Here is a 17,958-nt window from a genome sequence, read left to right on the forward strand (position 1 = left end):
GGCTGAACTGCGGTGACCTTGGTGAGATCCACACTAACACCATGGGAAAGTTTCACGGTGCAGAGGCGAGTTCACCGGGAGAATTTTACTGCGGTGAATTTGAACTGCGGTGAACTGGCTCTGCACCATGAGACTTTCTCACTGTGCCCAGCGGTGATCTCACCGACATCACCGCAGTTCAGCCCAGCTGGGAACACAGCTTCAGTGATTGGCAGTAACCTCGATGAAGTCACTGAGGCTGCGCTCGCAGCAGCTCATTCATCAGTGCTTCTCAGCCTGGATGGTCGCATCTTGGCACCGTCCAGGTTGAATGAATAATGCTTATCCCACAGACATGGATTACGGTGTGGGACAGAACGATGGACAGGTTGTTTTTTATTTTTGTTTTCGTACAGGAGACGAGGGATTCAGTGGAATAGGCTTTAAGTGGGTATAACAGTGTTTATTTTTAAATAAAAATGGAATACTGTGTTTTGTTTCATTTCAATTAAAAGACTATTCTGGCTGTGTGTTTATTTGCCATACAACTATAGGCTTAGTAATGGATAGCTGTCTTGTAGACGGCTCTCCATTACTAAGTCGTGGGCTTGATGTCACTTGACAATACAAAGGTGACATCAACCCCACAAATATGAACCCCACTTGCCACAGCTGCAGGGCAAGTGGGAAGATGAGCCTTTTCTAGGTGGCTGCAGGTTGATATTTTTAGGCTGGTGGTGGGGAGGGCAGTATCCATGGCCCCATACCAGCCTGAGAATACCAGCACCCAGCTGTCTGCTTTAGCAAGGCTGGTTGTCAAAAATGAGAGGGGTCCCATGCCTTTTTTTTTATTTTTTAAATTATTAAAAAATACGGTGTGGGGACCCTTCTATTCCTGATAACCAGCCTTGCTGACAGCTGAGAGTTGCAGTCCCCATCTGTGAGACTTGCCTGGCTGGTTAAAACTTGCAAGGACCCCCACCATGATTCACTGTTGTCTACAGACACTCATTGTGCCACTCTCCACCCCTTTGACAAACAAATTGCCTTCTGTTACAGCCAAATATATCAAATGTTGACTCACCAGTTAAGAACACCTCGTGCCATTTTTCTGAAAAGCATCTAAACAGATTAAAGGTGAACTTCAAGCTCAAGAAACATCCATGTCAGATCGCACCATCCGTTGTTGTATGAGCCAAAGTGGACTTTATGGGAGACGACCAAGGAGGACACCGTTGTTGAAAAAAAATCATAAAAAAGCCAGACTGTAATTTGCCAAACTACAAGTTGACAAGCCACAAAGCTTCTTGGAGAATGCCCTATGGGACAGATGAGACAAAAATTGAACTTTTTGGCAAGGCTCATCAGCTCTATTTTCACAGATAGAAAAATGAAGCATATCAAGAAAAGAACACTGTCCCTACTGTGAAACATGGAGGAGGCTCTGTTATGTTTTGGGACTGCTTTGCTGCATCTGGCACTGGGTGTCTAGAATCTGTGCCGGGTACAATGAAATCTCAAGACTATCAAGGGATTCTAGAGAGAAATGTGCTGCCCAGTGTCAGAAAGCTCGCTCTCAGTCGCAGGTCATGGGTCTTGTAACAGGATAATGACCCAAAACACACAGCTAAAAACACCCAAGAATGGTTAAGAGGAAAACATTGGACTATTCTGAAGTGGCCTTCTTTGAGCCCTGACCTAAATCCTATTGAGCATATTTGGAAAGAGCTGAAACATGCCGTCTGGAAAAGGCAACCTTCAAACGGAAGTTAACTGGAGCAGTTTGCTCTTGAGAAGTGGGCCAAACTACCTGTCGAGAGGTGCAGAAGTCTCCTTGACAGTTACAGGAATCGTTTGATTGCAGTGATTGCCTCAAAAGGTTGTGCAGCAAAATATTAAGTCAAGGGTACCATCATTTCTGTCCAGGCCGATTTCATGAGGTTTATTTTTTTTTTTAATTCTGTGAAAGCATGGTTGAAAAGCAATGTCTGACTTTCATTTGTTCATTTTCATATATTTTTTATTTATTATTACTTTTGTCAGATTCAAGTTATTTCTGTCACCATTGTGGGTTTTTCTGTCATTAAACGAGGGATACCAACTATTTTTGACAATGTTGTCAAGCCATATCCTTTGTGTTAGACACAAATATTCACAGAAATGTAAGTAGGGTAAGAGGATAATTACACAACCTACTGGTTACTGACAGTTTTGAGTTGATGGCTCTGCTGGACATCTTCGGATTTTAAAAGGAAGTAATCACGTGTCTTTTATCCACTGCACTAAGTTTCTTTGACCGACCACTTTTTCTACTATACTCCACATTCCCCATTTCTTGGTGCTTCTTGAAATCCAATGTGCTTTGAATTCTTTGCTTGCAAGAGACCTTGATGATGTACTGTAGTATTACTACCTGGTGTCTTGTTGCTGTGCTTAGAATCGCCATGGTGTATGACCTGTGACATGAAACGGTCTTCCATAATGTCATGTTTGTAACTTAGTTTGGCAGTTCCTCACCCACTTTTAAATCTCCTACCCAGCTGTTTCTGTTTTACTTACTGTCTTAAAACCTACATATGATTGTCACCAGTTTGATATAACTGGTTATTCATACACCTAACTATAATCCTACAAAATCCCTGGCTTTGTGCAACTGTGCCTAGAAGATTTGATGCTATTTTGCTCACATCAATTATTGATTTGATTTAGTTTTCTCTTTTGTTCATTCCCTTTTTCATTTTAATTGATAAAAATGAATTATTAACATTTCTATTTTTGAAAGCTTTTGTACTTTGCAGCATTTTTGTCACATCTGCCTAAAACATTTGCACAGTACTATACATTTCATGTAATTCAATTGTGTAATTCAAGGTGACCTTTCTGGTGGACACATAATTTATGTATGATACTTGGTAATTATCTGTCTACTGCATTGAGACTTCTATAAAGCAGTAGAACACAGGCGGGAAATCACATCACACAGCAGTAGGACACATGCAACAATGGACAGCCCACAGCAGTAGGACACATGCAACAATGGACAGCCCACAGCAGTAGGACACATGCAACAATGGACAGCACACAGCAGTAGGACACATGCAACAATGGATAGCACACAGCAGTAGGACACATGCAACAATGGACAGCACACAGCAGTAGGACACATGCAACAATACACAGCCCACAGCAGTAGGACACATGCAACAATACACAGCCCACAGCAGTAGGACACATGCAACAATGGACAGCCCACAGCAGTAGGACGCATGCAACAATACACAGCACACAGCAGTAGGACACATGCAACAATACACAGCAGTAGGACACATGCAACAATGGATAGCACACAGCAGTAGGACACATGCAACAATACACAGCAGTAAGACACATGCAACAATGGACAGCACACAGCAATAGGACACATGCAACAATGGACAGCCCACAGCAGTAGGACACATGCAACAATACACAGCAGTAGGACACATGCAACAATACACAGCAGTAGGACACATGCAACAATACACAGCAGTAGGACACATGCAACAATGGACAGCCCACAGCAGTAGGACACATGCAACAATGGACAGCCCACAGCAGTAGGACACATGCAACAATGGACAGCACACAGCAGTAGGACACATGCAACAATGGACAGCACACAGCAGTAGGACACATGCAACAATGGATGGCACACAGCAGTAGGACACATGCAACAATGGACAGCCCACAGCAGTAGGACACATGCAACAATACACAGCAGTAGGACACATGCAACAATACACAGCAGTAGGACACATGCAACAATACACAGCAGTAGGACACATGCAACAATACACAGCCCACAGCAGTAGGACACATGCAACAATACACAGCCCACAGCAGTAGGACACATGCAACAATACACAGCCCACAGCAGTAGGACACATGCAACAATACACAGCCCACAGCAGTAGGACACATGCAACAATGGACAGCCCACAGCAGTAGGACGCATGCAACAATACACAGCACACAGCAGTAGGACACATGCAACAATACACAGCAGTAAGACACATGCAACAATGGACAGCACACAGCAGTAGGACACATGCAACAATGGACAGCCCACAGCAGTAGGACACATGCAACAATACACAGCACACAGCAGTAGGACACATGCAACAATGGACAGCCCACAGCAGTAGGATGCATGCAACAATACACAGCACACAGCAGTAGGACACATGCAACAATACAAAGCAGTAGGACACATGCAACAATGGACAGCCCACAGCAGTAGGACACATGCAACAATGGACAGCCCACAGCAGTAGGACACATGCAACAATACACAGCACACAGCAGTAGGACACATGCAACAATACACAGCAGTAGGACACATGCAACAATGGACAGCACACAGCAATAGGACACATGCAACAATGGACAGCACACAGCAGTAGGACACATGCAACAATACACAGCACACTGCAGTATGAGAAAGGCAGCAATACACAGCACTGCACACAGGAGTGGAACACAGGCAGCAATACACAGCACCATAGAGCAGTAGCATACAGGCAGTTGTAAGGAGCTCCGTACTGCATTGTGGCTATTTAGATGATGCAAGCTATGCTGTGGCTTTGCACTTCTTAGGTGTGGTTCTTCTTTTTTGGTTTTCTGTTCCAGTTAACTGCAGCATTTAGATATTCTGTTGTAGAAAATAGGATTTCAAAGCCGCCTGATAACAAAATGTCATGAAAGCCATATCGTTTCCATTCATACTTGGTGATAAAGCTAATGATAATGAAATACTACACCAGCAAAGAATCCTATTCATTGTAAAAAATCACGTTTCACAATAATCTGTCATCTATGTACATGGAGTGACACTATTTCTGGTGATCATGTGACTTGTGTCCTGTATATTTCACTGTTTTGCCATCTGCAGGCTCCATCTCTAATTTACAGATGTCTATGAGCTATTTTGTAGAGAATGGCTGCCATGATGTGTCCTATCCTGCCTGAGCAGTGTGACTGTGAGTCCAGCTTTGGGGTCAGATCAAACACTAGAAAGTTTAACATTGATTTGGTCTTAAATCAGCTTAACAGACCATTCAGTTGAAGTTAGATAAGTGTTACCAACCTGAACTGTAAGAGGAACTCACTGTCTGACTCGCTGTTATCTCACATCCTAATGTAATAATGTTTTTCAACCATGGTTTACCTTAAAAAAATGTAAAAAAGTCCATAAAAAAGATACAGAATGAGACTGGGACAGTTTTTTGTTTCAGACTGTCGGTTTTGCTATTTCTATAAATTCTGGAATTATTCGCCTCTTGAGAATGTATCAGGTGACACACTTGTGTCTGAGTAGTCGTCTTACTTTTCCATTTATGTTCATATTGTGAAGCAGTGGGATGACTGCGCACAGGAAAGCACCAGTGAGTCATTATGTGTTGATAAAATGAATATAAAGTAGATCTAATCTGATTGTGCTATAGGAGGGAGTTTATTCTTTAAAGAGAACCTGTCTGAAACTTCTATCATTTATATGTCTATATTTAAAAATAATAAGCCGGTTGATCCCTTTTTATTTCCACCCTAGGCGATTTTCCAGCAGTGAGAAATCGCATTTTGAAGTTCTTTATACATGTGTCTGTAAGTACATTGGGGAGTGAGGAAGCACTTACAGCTCCTCAGCCTCACTCTGTATTTCCGGCCTAGCGCCACTCTCCTCTGGAGCACAGCGTGAGGCTGAGGAGCTGTAAGTGCTTCTGCACACACCAGTGTACATCCAGATTCATATATACTATACAGCTTCAAAATGTAAATTCTTGCTGCTGGAGCATCGCTTTAGGGGCATAATGGGATCAAATATCTTATCGTTTAAAGGTCTACAGAGTCATATTTATTAGTTTGGGGGCGTAGAAGTTTATGATTGATTCTGAAGGTTAAAAGAACCTTGGATAAATAATAAATGCAGCTAGATTTCATAGCATTTTGTAAACTTTTCCCACATATTTCCTTACAGTTGGTGCCCGTTCACTAGAATGCAGGTCTGGACGCCTAAACTCTGATAGACATTTTTCAAATCTAATAAATGTGGTGAAGTAGCAGCCAATCATAATAGGTGTGTACGTGTGTGTATGTATGTATAGATAGATATACTGTATTTTTCGGATTATAAGACGCACCCCAAATTTTGAGGAGAAAAATAAGCAAAAAATATTTTTTAATAAAATGTTGGTGCTTCTTATAAACCTTGCATTTTATTGCTTACCGGGGGTGGTGGCTGCGGTGAAGCGGGTTCGCTGCTGTAGGAGGCAGGAGTGGGGTTATGCTGCAAGCCGCAGGCTGGGATGAGGGGGGCTCCAATGTTGAAATCTCATCTCTTGAGATCTTGGTCCCGCGATCACCATCTGTGCATGCGCCGCCCCTCCGGCGGCGGCAGCCATATTCCTGGAGACCACTGCACATGGAATCGTGGAAGTGCCGGGGCTTTGGCCTGTCGCAAAATGGCAGAGCCCCCGGGCAGCGCCCGACACCCACGCAGCACCACTGAGCATCGGAGACACCCGCAGCACCAGCCAGCAACCACCGGACACCCCTTCATCCCAGCCTGCGGCCTACACCCATGGTATCGATAAGGCATGCACGCTTTGCAAGACGCACCCCCATTTTCCCCCCAAATTTGGGGGGAAAAGTGCATCTTACAAAGCAAAATATATATATATATATATATATATATATATATATATATATATATATATATATATATATAATAAAAAGAAAGAAGAGCCAGCACTGCCAGTGGTCAGAACGCATAACATGAAGTGCATATGCACATATCTTACTGCATTCAAAATGAGACATTTAGCAAAATATTGATCAATATATTGAGCCACCCCGCCACGCCAAGGCAATCTCATATGGGGGTCCTACTCTACATTTGTATTTATTCACTGTGCCATTGCGGCCTCCTAAATGTTTTAAAAGCAAGACCATATCAAATACAATCCATACCTGAAGCATGACTGCACCACCCCCGTGCAGCCAGATGGAGCAGGTGCAGATGAAGGCCAACCAGGTCTGAGCACAGACATCTCAGGTTTGACCTCCACACACTGCCCAACCAGCAAACACAGATGAAGGGCAATGCAGGCTCAGACATGGATGCAAAAATAAAGCCTGGGGCAGGGCGGGGCTGCCGTGAGTGTGCACAGCAGCGTAGATCAATCACAATAAACACAGAAAAGATGGCGAACATGACCCAGCGTGCACGGCAACAGTGGTGGTCAGCCACAAAACCAATTTGCAATAAAAAGAGAGAAGAGCCAGCACTGCCAATAATACATATATATATATATATATATATATATATATATATATATATATATATATATATATATATATTATAAAAAATCTTCCTTCTCACCCCCCCACTGGGTGTGGTCCTTGTTGTCCTTTCTCTTTCTTGGGTCCTCTACCAGAGGCCTGGGAGTTTGAGGGTTCTGTGCAGGATCTTAGCTGTTCCCAGTATTGTGCTTTTCTGGACATATATATATATTCACATATATATTGTATATGTACATACATACAGCTCTGGCAAAAATTAAAAGACCACTTCCAAATGTTCAGTTTGTCTGATTTTTCTCTCTATAGATTTTTTTTGAGTAAAATGTATATTGCTCTTTTAGGCTATAAACTTCTGACATCATGTCTCTGAATTTCCAAGCAGTAAATTTTTTTTTTTTTTTCTGACAAAGAAAAATGGTAAAAATAATTAAAAAAAAAAACAAAAAAAACCCCCAGTGCTTTCAGACCTCAAATAATGCAAAGAAAACAAGTTTATAATCATTTAGAAACACCAATACTAAGGGTTTTGATGTGGTGGTCTCTTCATTTTTGCCAGAGCTGTACATACGTGCATATACATACATGTGCACACGGCCTGGGACAGCTCATAGAGTCCCATGGTTTGCAGTATCACCTCTACGCCAATGACACGCAGATCTACCTATCTGGACCTGACCTCACCTCCTTACTGACCAAAATCCCACAATGTCTGTCTGCTATCTCAGCCTTCTTCTCTGCTCGCTTTCTCAAACTGAACATGGATAAAACAGAATTCATCATCTTTCCCCCATCTCACTCTACCCCTCCACCAGACCTGTCCATCATTGTCAATGGCTGCTCGCTTTCCCCAGTCCTGCATGCTCGGTGCCTTGGGGTGATCCTCGACTCTGCCCTCTCTTTCAAACCACATATCCAAGCCCTCGCCTCCTCATGCCGCCTCAAACTCAAAAATATTTCCCGGATTCGTACATTCCTCAACCATGAAACCACAAAAACACTAGTGCACGCCCTTATCTCCCGCCTCGACTACTGCAACCTCCTACTCTCTGGCCTCCCCTCCATCACTCTGGCACCACTCCAGTCCATCCTACACTCTGCTGCCCGACTAATCCACCTGTCTTCCCGCTATTACCCAGCCTCCCCCCTATGCCAGGCCCTTCACTGGCTTCCTATTGCCCAGAGGCTCCAGTTCAAAACCCTATCCATGACATACAAAGCCATCCACAACTTGTCTCCTCCATACATCTGTGACATGGTCTACCGGTACCTACCCGGACGCAACTTTCGATCATCTCAAGATCTCCTCCTCTACTCCCCCCTTATCTCTTCTTCCCACAACCGCATACAAGACTTCTTCCGTGCTTCCCCCATACTCTGGAACTCTCTGCCGCAACACATCAGACTCTCACCATCAACGGAAACCTTCAAGAAGAACCTGAAGACCCACCTATTCCGACAGGCCTACAGCCTGCAATGATCCTTGGTCTACTGACCCACCGCACGACCTGCTCTACCCTCTCCTACTGTATCCTCACCCATCCCTGTAGACTGTGAGCCCTCGCGGGCAGGGTCCCCTCTCCTTATGTACTTGTGTGTCCCTTGGCTTACACATGTTTTTTATACTTGTCTATTTCCCCTTTTCACATGTAAAGCACCATGGAATAAATGGCGTTATATAAATGTATAATAATAATAATACATGGATACACCCATACATGCATATGCACATACATGTGCACACATATACATACACACACACACATGCATACATACACATATTTGCACACACGCGTGTGTAATATATACATATATATATGTATGTGTGTGTGTGTGTATATATATATATATAATGTGTGTGTGTGTGTGTGTATATATATATATATATATATATATATATATATATATATATATATATGTGTGTATATGTAACCAAACAGGTTGTACAGCAAAGGGGGGCACTAATCTGATTCCAGTTCTCATTTTTTAGCCCCTTTACAAATATTCTGATATATTACATCAATGAGAACGGGAATCCAATTAGTTTCTCCCCTTTTGCTGTAGAACCGGTTTGGTTATGTCTACCCCAATGTTTTTGTGTCTTTAGGATTATCATTGCCTCCGGCCCTTAAACAAATGTTATATTTGCATTTACAGTCTAATAATTGATATGAAGTCCGGATTAAAGGAATTGTACCTGGCGCCACAAGAGTGATTGATGCGGGAAGCTTTTTCCTTCACTGGATCTTTCTGCTCCCTATCTTATGAATTTGCTAAATAAGAAGAAACTAGATCAAAGGGATTTCTTTGTACCAGCGTTTGCAGTTGGCTTTTAATCCCGTGATTCCCTCTGATGTCTGCAGCTGCATCATGAGTTAAACCCGAAGGCACCAGCTATCCAGACTCTGCAGCCTTCCCCTTGGTGACCGCCATACTCCCCCATGTGCTGGTAGACTCCTGAGCCTTGATACTCGCTTCTACATCAATACCTCAATCCATAGGGCAAAAATGGAAAGCCTTTTCTTGTATTGTAGTGGAGCGGCCAGTAATGCCGTCGCTGTGTATCTAGCATTATATTGATCACATGAACGGAGAACTGTCCGATGATATTGACGTCTTTCTGACTCGCAGGCGCTTTCCTTCCAGTAACGCCACTTACCATTTATTGCTTCCTGTACATTCTTCTTTTATTGCGTCTTGTACAATAATGTCTTATTTTTGTGTTTATCCTCTGGAATTTACATGTGTTCATTTGCCGTGTGGTTATCGACGGGTGAGGGGGACTCGTAGCAAAAGGCTGAGTGGGACTGGTGTCTCTGAATCGTCTCCCCCGACAAAAAGGACTGATGGGAACAGGCTGCTCCCGTTCTTTTTTTGCCAACACTTATTTTTTTTGGGTGCCTGTGCAAGTTGCCTGTTACAATGGGAAGGGATCTTAATTCAGAGAGTAGTTTTACCCCAAAAAATCAGGTCACGCTCACTTTAGTCGGAACTGGCCCTTCTCCCACCATAGCCATGGCCCCTGCTGGTCTTTGATCAGTTTCCTGCGGTGACATCACATACATCCACTGGACCGTTTCCGGTCGTGCCGTGCACCAGCATCCCCCCTAACTGGCTCCTCTGCAGATACCATCTGCATTGGCTGCAAAAAAACCCAAAACTGATCAGCGGTGATAGGTTGCAGTGGATTGGTGAGTAAGAACTCGGTTTGTTTGTTTTTTCCTCCCTGAGCCAATGGGGGAGTAATCTATGAAATGGACAGTTTCCCCTCCTGAGCTACAGTGCCGGCAAAAAAAATCTTTACAAGTTCAATGAAACCACAAAATCTTAATATTCAAGTGTTTTATTGTGGATATTTTATTATAATTAGTATTTTGTCATGTCACCCTTACATTTTATCACCATCTGCAGTTGTTTAGGCATGGATTCAGCAAGGCTGGCTAAGTATGTGGAGTCCATGTTGACCCACAGTGTCTTCAGCACCTCCTTTAGATTGTTGATGTTGCTGGGTCGTGTCTCTTGAACCTTGTTTTTCATTAAATTCCAGGCATTTTCTATGGGGTTAAGGTCAGGGGAATTACCTGGCCACTCTAAAATGTTAATGTTATGGTCACTGAGAAACTTTCTCACGGCCTTGGCTTTGTGGACAGGGGCTCCATCATGCATAAAGTAATCACGCTGATGTATGACCCAAAAAGTAAGCATGTGTTCTTCCAAAACAGTAATATAATTGCTTGCTTTCATAGTTACATTCTTGGGAAGGAAGTACAAACCTGCCCTGCCCATGCTTCCACTGAATGCACCCCACACCATCACACTGTCAGAGTGTTTAACAGTCTTAACTGTATATTTTGGGTCATACCGTGACACGGTACTTGGACGACGCACAACCTTTGATCCTCCCCTGACCAGCCTGAAAGTGCTCTCATCACTAAACATCACTTTCTTCCACTCTTCAGATGTCCAATCTTGATATTTCTTACAAAAGGCAAGCCTTTTCTTCTTCATTGCTGCTGTGAGCAGGGGCTTCTTTGCGGCACGGCAACTTGGTAGACCCAGGTCCTTCTGCAGGCGGTGACGAATTGTCCTAGTTGCGATGTTCTGGAGGAGCATAGGGTACTTGTTTTTTAGTTCAACAGCAGTTATAGAAGGATGTGACATCACTTCACGCTTCAGAAGCTTATCAGTCCTTGGTGAAGTCTTCTTAGGTGCGCCAGAGCCTGACTTCCTCTGCGGTACCATCCCAGGAGGCAATGATGCCGCCGACCGCTTCAGTTGATAAATTGCTTCTCTTGACACTCCCAGATCTCTAGCTACAGCAATCACCGAATCCCCCTTCTCGAGCAGAGTCAAGGCACGGGATTTCTCTTCCATTTTAAGCTTCTTTCGACCCATTGTGGGAGATAATAAAAAACTGAGGGAGATAATAAAAGACTGCCTAATAGCAAAACTGGCTGAGCTGCACATAACAACCAGAGTGCAGCTTTCGTTTTACCAGAGAAGTGAAAACTGAGCATTGATTGGTTGATATTTGCAACAAATCCAGCTTTAATATTAGACAGTTTTTATTATCTCCCCCATTGTGTACACTTTTGAAAAGTGAAATTATGATGTGGATTTTAAATGTAAAGGTTTTTTTTGCTGCACAAGTGTAAAGATTTTTTTTGCCGTCACTGTACATGTCTCACACTGGTAATGTCTCCTTTAATTTATAGTAAGCTCTGGAGGCAGATTCTCAGGGAGATCTATGTCCAGCCCATAGATCTTAGCAGCTCATTTACATATTAACAATAATGTGGCTTACTCTGAAGCAAGGCATCAGATCACAGAGATCAAGGTATCATTTTATTCAGCTTCCTGTGACCTGCATGTCCTTATAGACTGCTTAGGAGGCTAATCCTGCTGACAGATTCCTTTTATAGGTAATATCCAGGACTGAGATATTGAGCATTTATTCTTAGAGTAGGTCATCAAAATAAGAATGTTTGGGCTGCAACTCCCAGTACCAGCATTGATGAATTATTAGGTGCAGTAGCCACCAGAAGAATAGTGTAGTACACTGTAGTGGTCGGTGTCGGGTAACTGCAGATCAGCCTCCACTGCAGTACCTGAGAATGGCCACTACACAGTATGGCGCTGTGCTGTTCCACTCTGTACACTGTGACCTGCTAGCAGCTGATCAGTGGTGGTGCTAAATGTTAGACCCCACATATTGATACTGATGACCTACCTAAGGAATAGGTGTTCTGTATACAAGTCCTGGGCAACCTTTTTAACCTCTTCTAACTCTTATCTATCACTTAGGATGATCTGCATTGTAGACAGAACAGAACAAAAGATGACCCCTGAACATCTTTTTTTTTCCCCTTCACTGTTTGAATGGCACTATAGGGCTGTACATGTAGAAAAAGGTGGCGCAATGGGAAATTTTCCCTCTTCTGTAGAGTTCAGATTTAATCCATCCTGTCTAGGAAGATGGATGTTTTGCCCATGTTCCCCCTTGAATACATATGTATTACTGTAATGTGATGTGTAGTGTGTTTAGTGGTGTGCTATTAATGGTAGAGTAGTGTTCTGCCCAACACTGAAAAGTTAACAGGGAGAGACATGGTTAATGTTTGGAACTAGCCCAGAGTGGGGGGCCAAATGGAAAGAACAGAGGCAGTTTCCTGTCAGGGGCCAGATAGGGATCAGCCTGCAGTAGAAGCAGACCTACGGTCTAACCATGGAGCAGAGCCACATGTAGTGGGGTGTCCCTGAAGTGAGAGGAGACCGAGGCACCGGATAGTGTGACCCAGTAGAGATGAGGAAAATTGATAGTCGGAATGAGTGGTTCTCCGGAGACTGCATCGGGGGCAGTAGGCCTATTGGGACAGTCCCGAGTTCGTAAGCCAGAGGTAAACGGGCAAATCAGATCAGGGGACACGAGACAGAGTGCCCAGTGTGGTCGTTCATCATGTGGTCTGCACTGGCATAGTGACCCATGACTAAAGCGTGCCAGTGCGAAGGACACGAGTATCTTGTCCACGTCTGTCTCCTTGCACCACTTTATAGCTGTATAAACTTTCCTTATAACCAGTGATAAGGCCAGAAAGGTTTATACATGCTTTCTATCAGACTTCCATCTCCCGTCTTATCTTCACTCGCTCAGTTACTAATGATCAAGAAGTTCTGATGTTAAACTATTTTCCTTGGCTCAGGCCTTGTTTGTTCATGTGTTTGGGTAATGGTGAGCCGTGACGTTCCTGCTCAGCAGCGGCAGTGTGTTCCAGCTGCGCAAGGGAAACAAAGCATTCTAGCGCCACACAGTGTTAGCTTTGTGGTACTGCAACATAAATTTAGGGGTTTTTTTTTTATATATATAAATGTCTTTCTCATTTCTGGACCCCATAATTTATTTGCAGCAACTTTATCACTTGCTACATGGTTCAGTATAAATCCTTTAGAGAGCACCGTATGTGTGCACATGATTGCAATGAGCAGATCTTGCTATTTTTTTTAATAACATTGTACATTGTCTGCAGGTTTTGGACGGGGATCTCTACGAGCGTTTACGAGATTATCTTTCAATGATCAATAAGACTGAACTCAGTACCTGCCGATCCACTCAAGAACGACTCCGGGACACCCTGGAGATGTCTCTTCAGGTAACCGCTTTCTCTCTATTGTTCTCATGGACTAAAAAATAGTAAAAAAAAATACTTATATAAAAGTTCAAATCGTGCTTCATTTCCGCCATTTAAAAATAAATTTAAAAAAAAAAAAAACTATTTTGTGTTGCTGCGTCCATAAAGGTCTGATCTACCAAAGATCAAATTAAATAGCACATACAGTAAACACCGTAAAGAGAAAAAAGTTTTTTTTCATTGACAAAATCTGTGTGAAAAAAGCCCGCACTTGTTTCTTCCGTGTGCCAGAAGAGATTCTTATGGAATCAGGATTGAGACCCTGATTCCAGTGATTTGTCACTTACTGTGCTGTGTGTTGCTTTTTCAATAAATTCAGTGTTTTATCAGCAGGAGAGTATGACTAGAGGACTAGGTGTCTTGTGCCAAGTAGTCCTCCTGCCGTACTAAAAGCTTTCTGTCAGTGTGCAGTGTACATAGAAAGCAGCCAATCAGTGATGGGGCTGGGTTATACAGAGCTCTGCATTGGAGCACTGCTACATTGGCAACAGAGAAAACTGCCAATCAGCGGTGTGGGCGGGGTCATACAGGGCTCAGCATTCTGCGCACTGCTCGATCTGCAGCAGATAAAACAGTGATTGTATCAAAATGAAAGCATGCAGCCCATTAAGTAACACATCACTCCAATCAGGCTTTCGGCCTCTACATCATGCTGTTCTCAGATTACATAGTAAAAACCTGCTGACAGATTCACTTGTCTAACAAAATCATTCTACTTGTGTAGAAAGCAGGTTGTGGGTCCCAATAATTTGTGAAACTTTCTAATAAGGCTTTTGCATGTCACAAGTTGCTATACCGGTTTACCAGAGATGTGGTAATGAGCAATTATATTTTAATAGAAATGATATAATGCTGTAATTGTTGACATCCTGCTATAAAATTAATACTTTGCTTACTGTCCATAGATCACATGTTCATTGGGTTGGTAATACATTGTTAACTGCCATAATATTTTAGTGTAGTAATATACAGGGAACTGCATGAAGAGCAATTCCCTAATATCGCATGCCTCCATTTATAAGCATTTCAGTGATTAAGACAGATTGTAGTGGAGCTGTGTTCATGAAGGCTGGTAGTTCTTAATAGGTTTCCATGCACAGAATTTGTGCTAGCCACTTTGTTTACCATGTCCCATAGAAACGATGGGCTTTACTCTTTACAGCGATCTATACTTACACCTTGGTTAGGTTCACAGAGTGGCTGCTGGCCAGTGTAGCGTGTTGGCAGAGAAGGGTCAGAAAACAAGTCAGAATCATCAGGCAAAAGCAAGGGTCAGCACCTGAAGAGCACACAGCATCAGAGCTGCAGAGGTGTAAGAACAGAACCACGGTCGGGTATAACATATATAACTGGTCACTAGAAGCAGGGAGTTAGCAGTTTATATAATGTGTGCCCTGCCTAAAGCTCACAGAAGATTGTGTTCAGTAATGTTCAGGGAATCTGTCAGTGGGATCAATCCTCCTAAGCCGTCTATATGGGCACGTAGCTCATAGGAAGCTGAAGAAAATGATACCTTGATATGTGATCTGAGGTTTTATCCCAGAGAAATTCACATTTTTCTTAATATGTAAATGAGCTGTTAAGATCTATGGGCCGGACATAGATCTCCCTGAGAATCAACGTTCCTTGACCTTCATGCCCATATCGACAGCTGAATTTGGATGTAGAATATTTCAAGACCTTCTATCAGTGGAATATCCCCTTCTAGTGAGCAATTCAGGTGATAGTACCATATTTTTCGGTCAACAAGATGCACCGGACCATAAGACGCACCCCAAATTTTGGTATGGAAAATAGTAGAAAAAAAAAAGATTTTTATAAGTTGGGTGTCCACCTTATTGTCCGAATTTAAGGTATCTTACCTGAGGGCCAGCGATGGTAGAGCAGGGTCACAGGAGACATGGTGCCTTCCTCAGGAAGCCGGCAGCAGAAGTGGGGCAATGCTACAGTCCCGGGGTGCGATGCTGCGGGTCCGGTGTTGGCAGTGAGGCGGGGCATGGAGCAGGGTCCCTTCCTCAAGATGCTGTCGGCATTAGAAGGGGGGCAATGCTGCAGTCCCGGGGTGCGATGCTGTGGGTCCAGTGTCGACGGTGTAATGGAGCAGGGTCCCTTCCTCAAGATGCTGGCAGCAACAGAAATGGGGCAATGCTGTAGTCCTGGGGTGCGATGCTGCGGCTCCAGTGTCGGCGGTGAGGTGGAGCATGGAGCAGGGTCCCTTCCTCAGGATACTGGCGGCAGCAGAATTTGGGGCAATGCTGCAGTCCCAGGGTGTGATACTGTGGGTCCGGGGTCAGCGGTGAGGCAGAGCATGAAGCAGGTTCCCTTCCTCATGATGCTGGAGGCAATGCTGCAGTCCCGGGGTGCGATGTTGCGGGTCCGGTGTCGGCGGTGAGGCAGAGCATGGAGCAGCGTCCCTTCCTCAGGATGCCGATGGCAGAAATGTCTGTCTTTTGTAGACAAGCCTGTGCATGTTTCAGCCTTCTCTCTGTCTTTCAGGTCTCCCGTCAGCAGAATCTCCAGCTATTTTTGAAAGACACCAATGTTTTTTCCCCGACGCCAATTCAGCAATTCCAGCCGGCAGGAGCGGACAAGGTGCGAGATTGTATTGATTCCTGTTTAGAGTGTGAAACAATAAACCTCAATCTAGTGGCATATAAATAAAGGTGCTTGACTGCTGAGAAAATCCTTACCTTTCTTGTAGAAATCAGTTTTGCTGTTTTAGAGAAATCCATAGTTGAAATCGTATGCTAGTGAGCTGCAAGTGCAGTGGGCAGTCTGTCAGAGACAGGAGGCAGGGAGCGGGCGGGGACTATGGAGAGAGGCAGGGGAGCTGCAAGTGCAGAGCCCGCCCACTGCACTTGTGACTCATTAGCATACGATTTAAAGTATGAATTCCTCTAAAGCGGCAAAATTGATTTCTACAAGAAAGGTAAGGATTTACTCAGCATTAAAGCACCTTTACATACATGTCGTTTGTTTTTGGTATAAAATCCTGATGACAAATTCTTTTTAAGTGATCTTTCCTTTTTAATATTCCTCATATTTTCATTCCCATTCCTTGCGCTCTGTTGCTGATTTCAATAGTAAGAGCTCACTGATACTAGCGTGGTCCTACTGGTTGTCACCGGTGTAACAAATACATGCATGAGATTGCTTCTCTCCTAAATATTCCGTGGTCAGTTGTGAGTGCGGTTATTGAAAATTAGAAGCGTTTAGGAGCCACAGCGACTCAGCCACAAAGTTACAGGGCAGGGTCACAGAGTACAGATGAGCAAAGTACATGAGTTCCCAAAGTTCCTATCACTCTGCTGATTCCATAACTGCAGAGTCCACATCTCCCCTGGCTTTAACTTCCACACGAAAACTGTGCATCAGGACCTTCATGGAATGGGATTCCATGGCCAAGCAGCTGCATGTAAGCCGTACATCACCAAGCACAATGCCACGCATCAGATGGGAGTGGTGTAAAGAATCCAACACTGAACTCCGGAGCAGAGGAACTTTGTTCTGTAGAGTGATGAATCCTGTTTCTCTGACAGTCTGGGTTTGGTGAATGCCAAGAGAACTTTATATGTCTTAGTGCATTTACTTTAAAGTTTTGGTGGAGGAGGGATAATATAATTGGGTTGTTTTTAGGGGTTTGAGGAAGGTCCTTTTCAATTTCCACACGACTGGATCCTAGAGCACAAAGCAAGGTCCATAAAGTCACGGATGGGGGAGTTTGGTTTGGAAGAACATGACCGGCCACCCATCCAACACCATTGGAATTACGACAATAGAGATTGCAAGACCAGCTGTCTCCCCCAACATCCGTGTCCGACCTCACAAATGGTCTCCTTAATGAGTGGGCGAAAATTCTCAGATACCACCAAAACCTTGTAGAACTCCTTCCCAGAAGACGGGAAGTTTGATATAGATGGAAAAGGGGAAGTGCTCCATATTAATACCTATGGATTTG

General features: G+C 43.7%; 1 protein-coding gene across 3 annotated transcripts in view; it reads left to right on the top strand.

The window, feature by feature from the left end:
* Nucleotides 1–17,958, top strand: part of FCHSD1 (FCH and double SH3 domains 1) — a 145,768-nt gene that overhangs the window by 79,301 nt on the left and 48,509 nt on the right. For all 3 annotated transcript variants that reach the window (XM_073568039.1, XM_073568040.1, XM_073568041.1), the window contains 2 exons: nucleotides 13,839–13,961; nucleotides 16,497–16,592. In XM_073568039.1, coding sequence (XP_073424140.1) covers nucleotides 13,839–13,961; nucleotides 16,497–16,592 — 219 coding nt within the window. The remainder of the gene's footprint in view (nucleotides 1–13,838; nucleotides 13,962–16,496; nucleotides 16,593–17,958) is intronic.

This window comes from Dendrobates tinctorius, unplaced genomic scaffold (genome assembly GCF_039654945.1).
Source record: "Dendrobates tinctorius isolate UK_male_01 unplaced genomic scaffold, ASM3965494v1 ptg000020l, whole genome shotgun sequence".
Taxonomy (NCBI): Eukaryota; Metazoa; Chordata; class Amphibia; order Anura; family Dendrobatidae; genus Dendrobates; species Dendrobates tinctorius.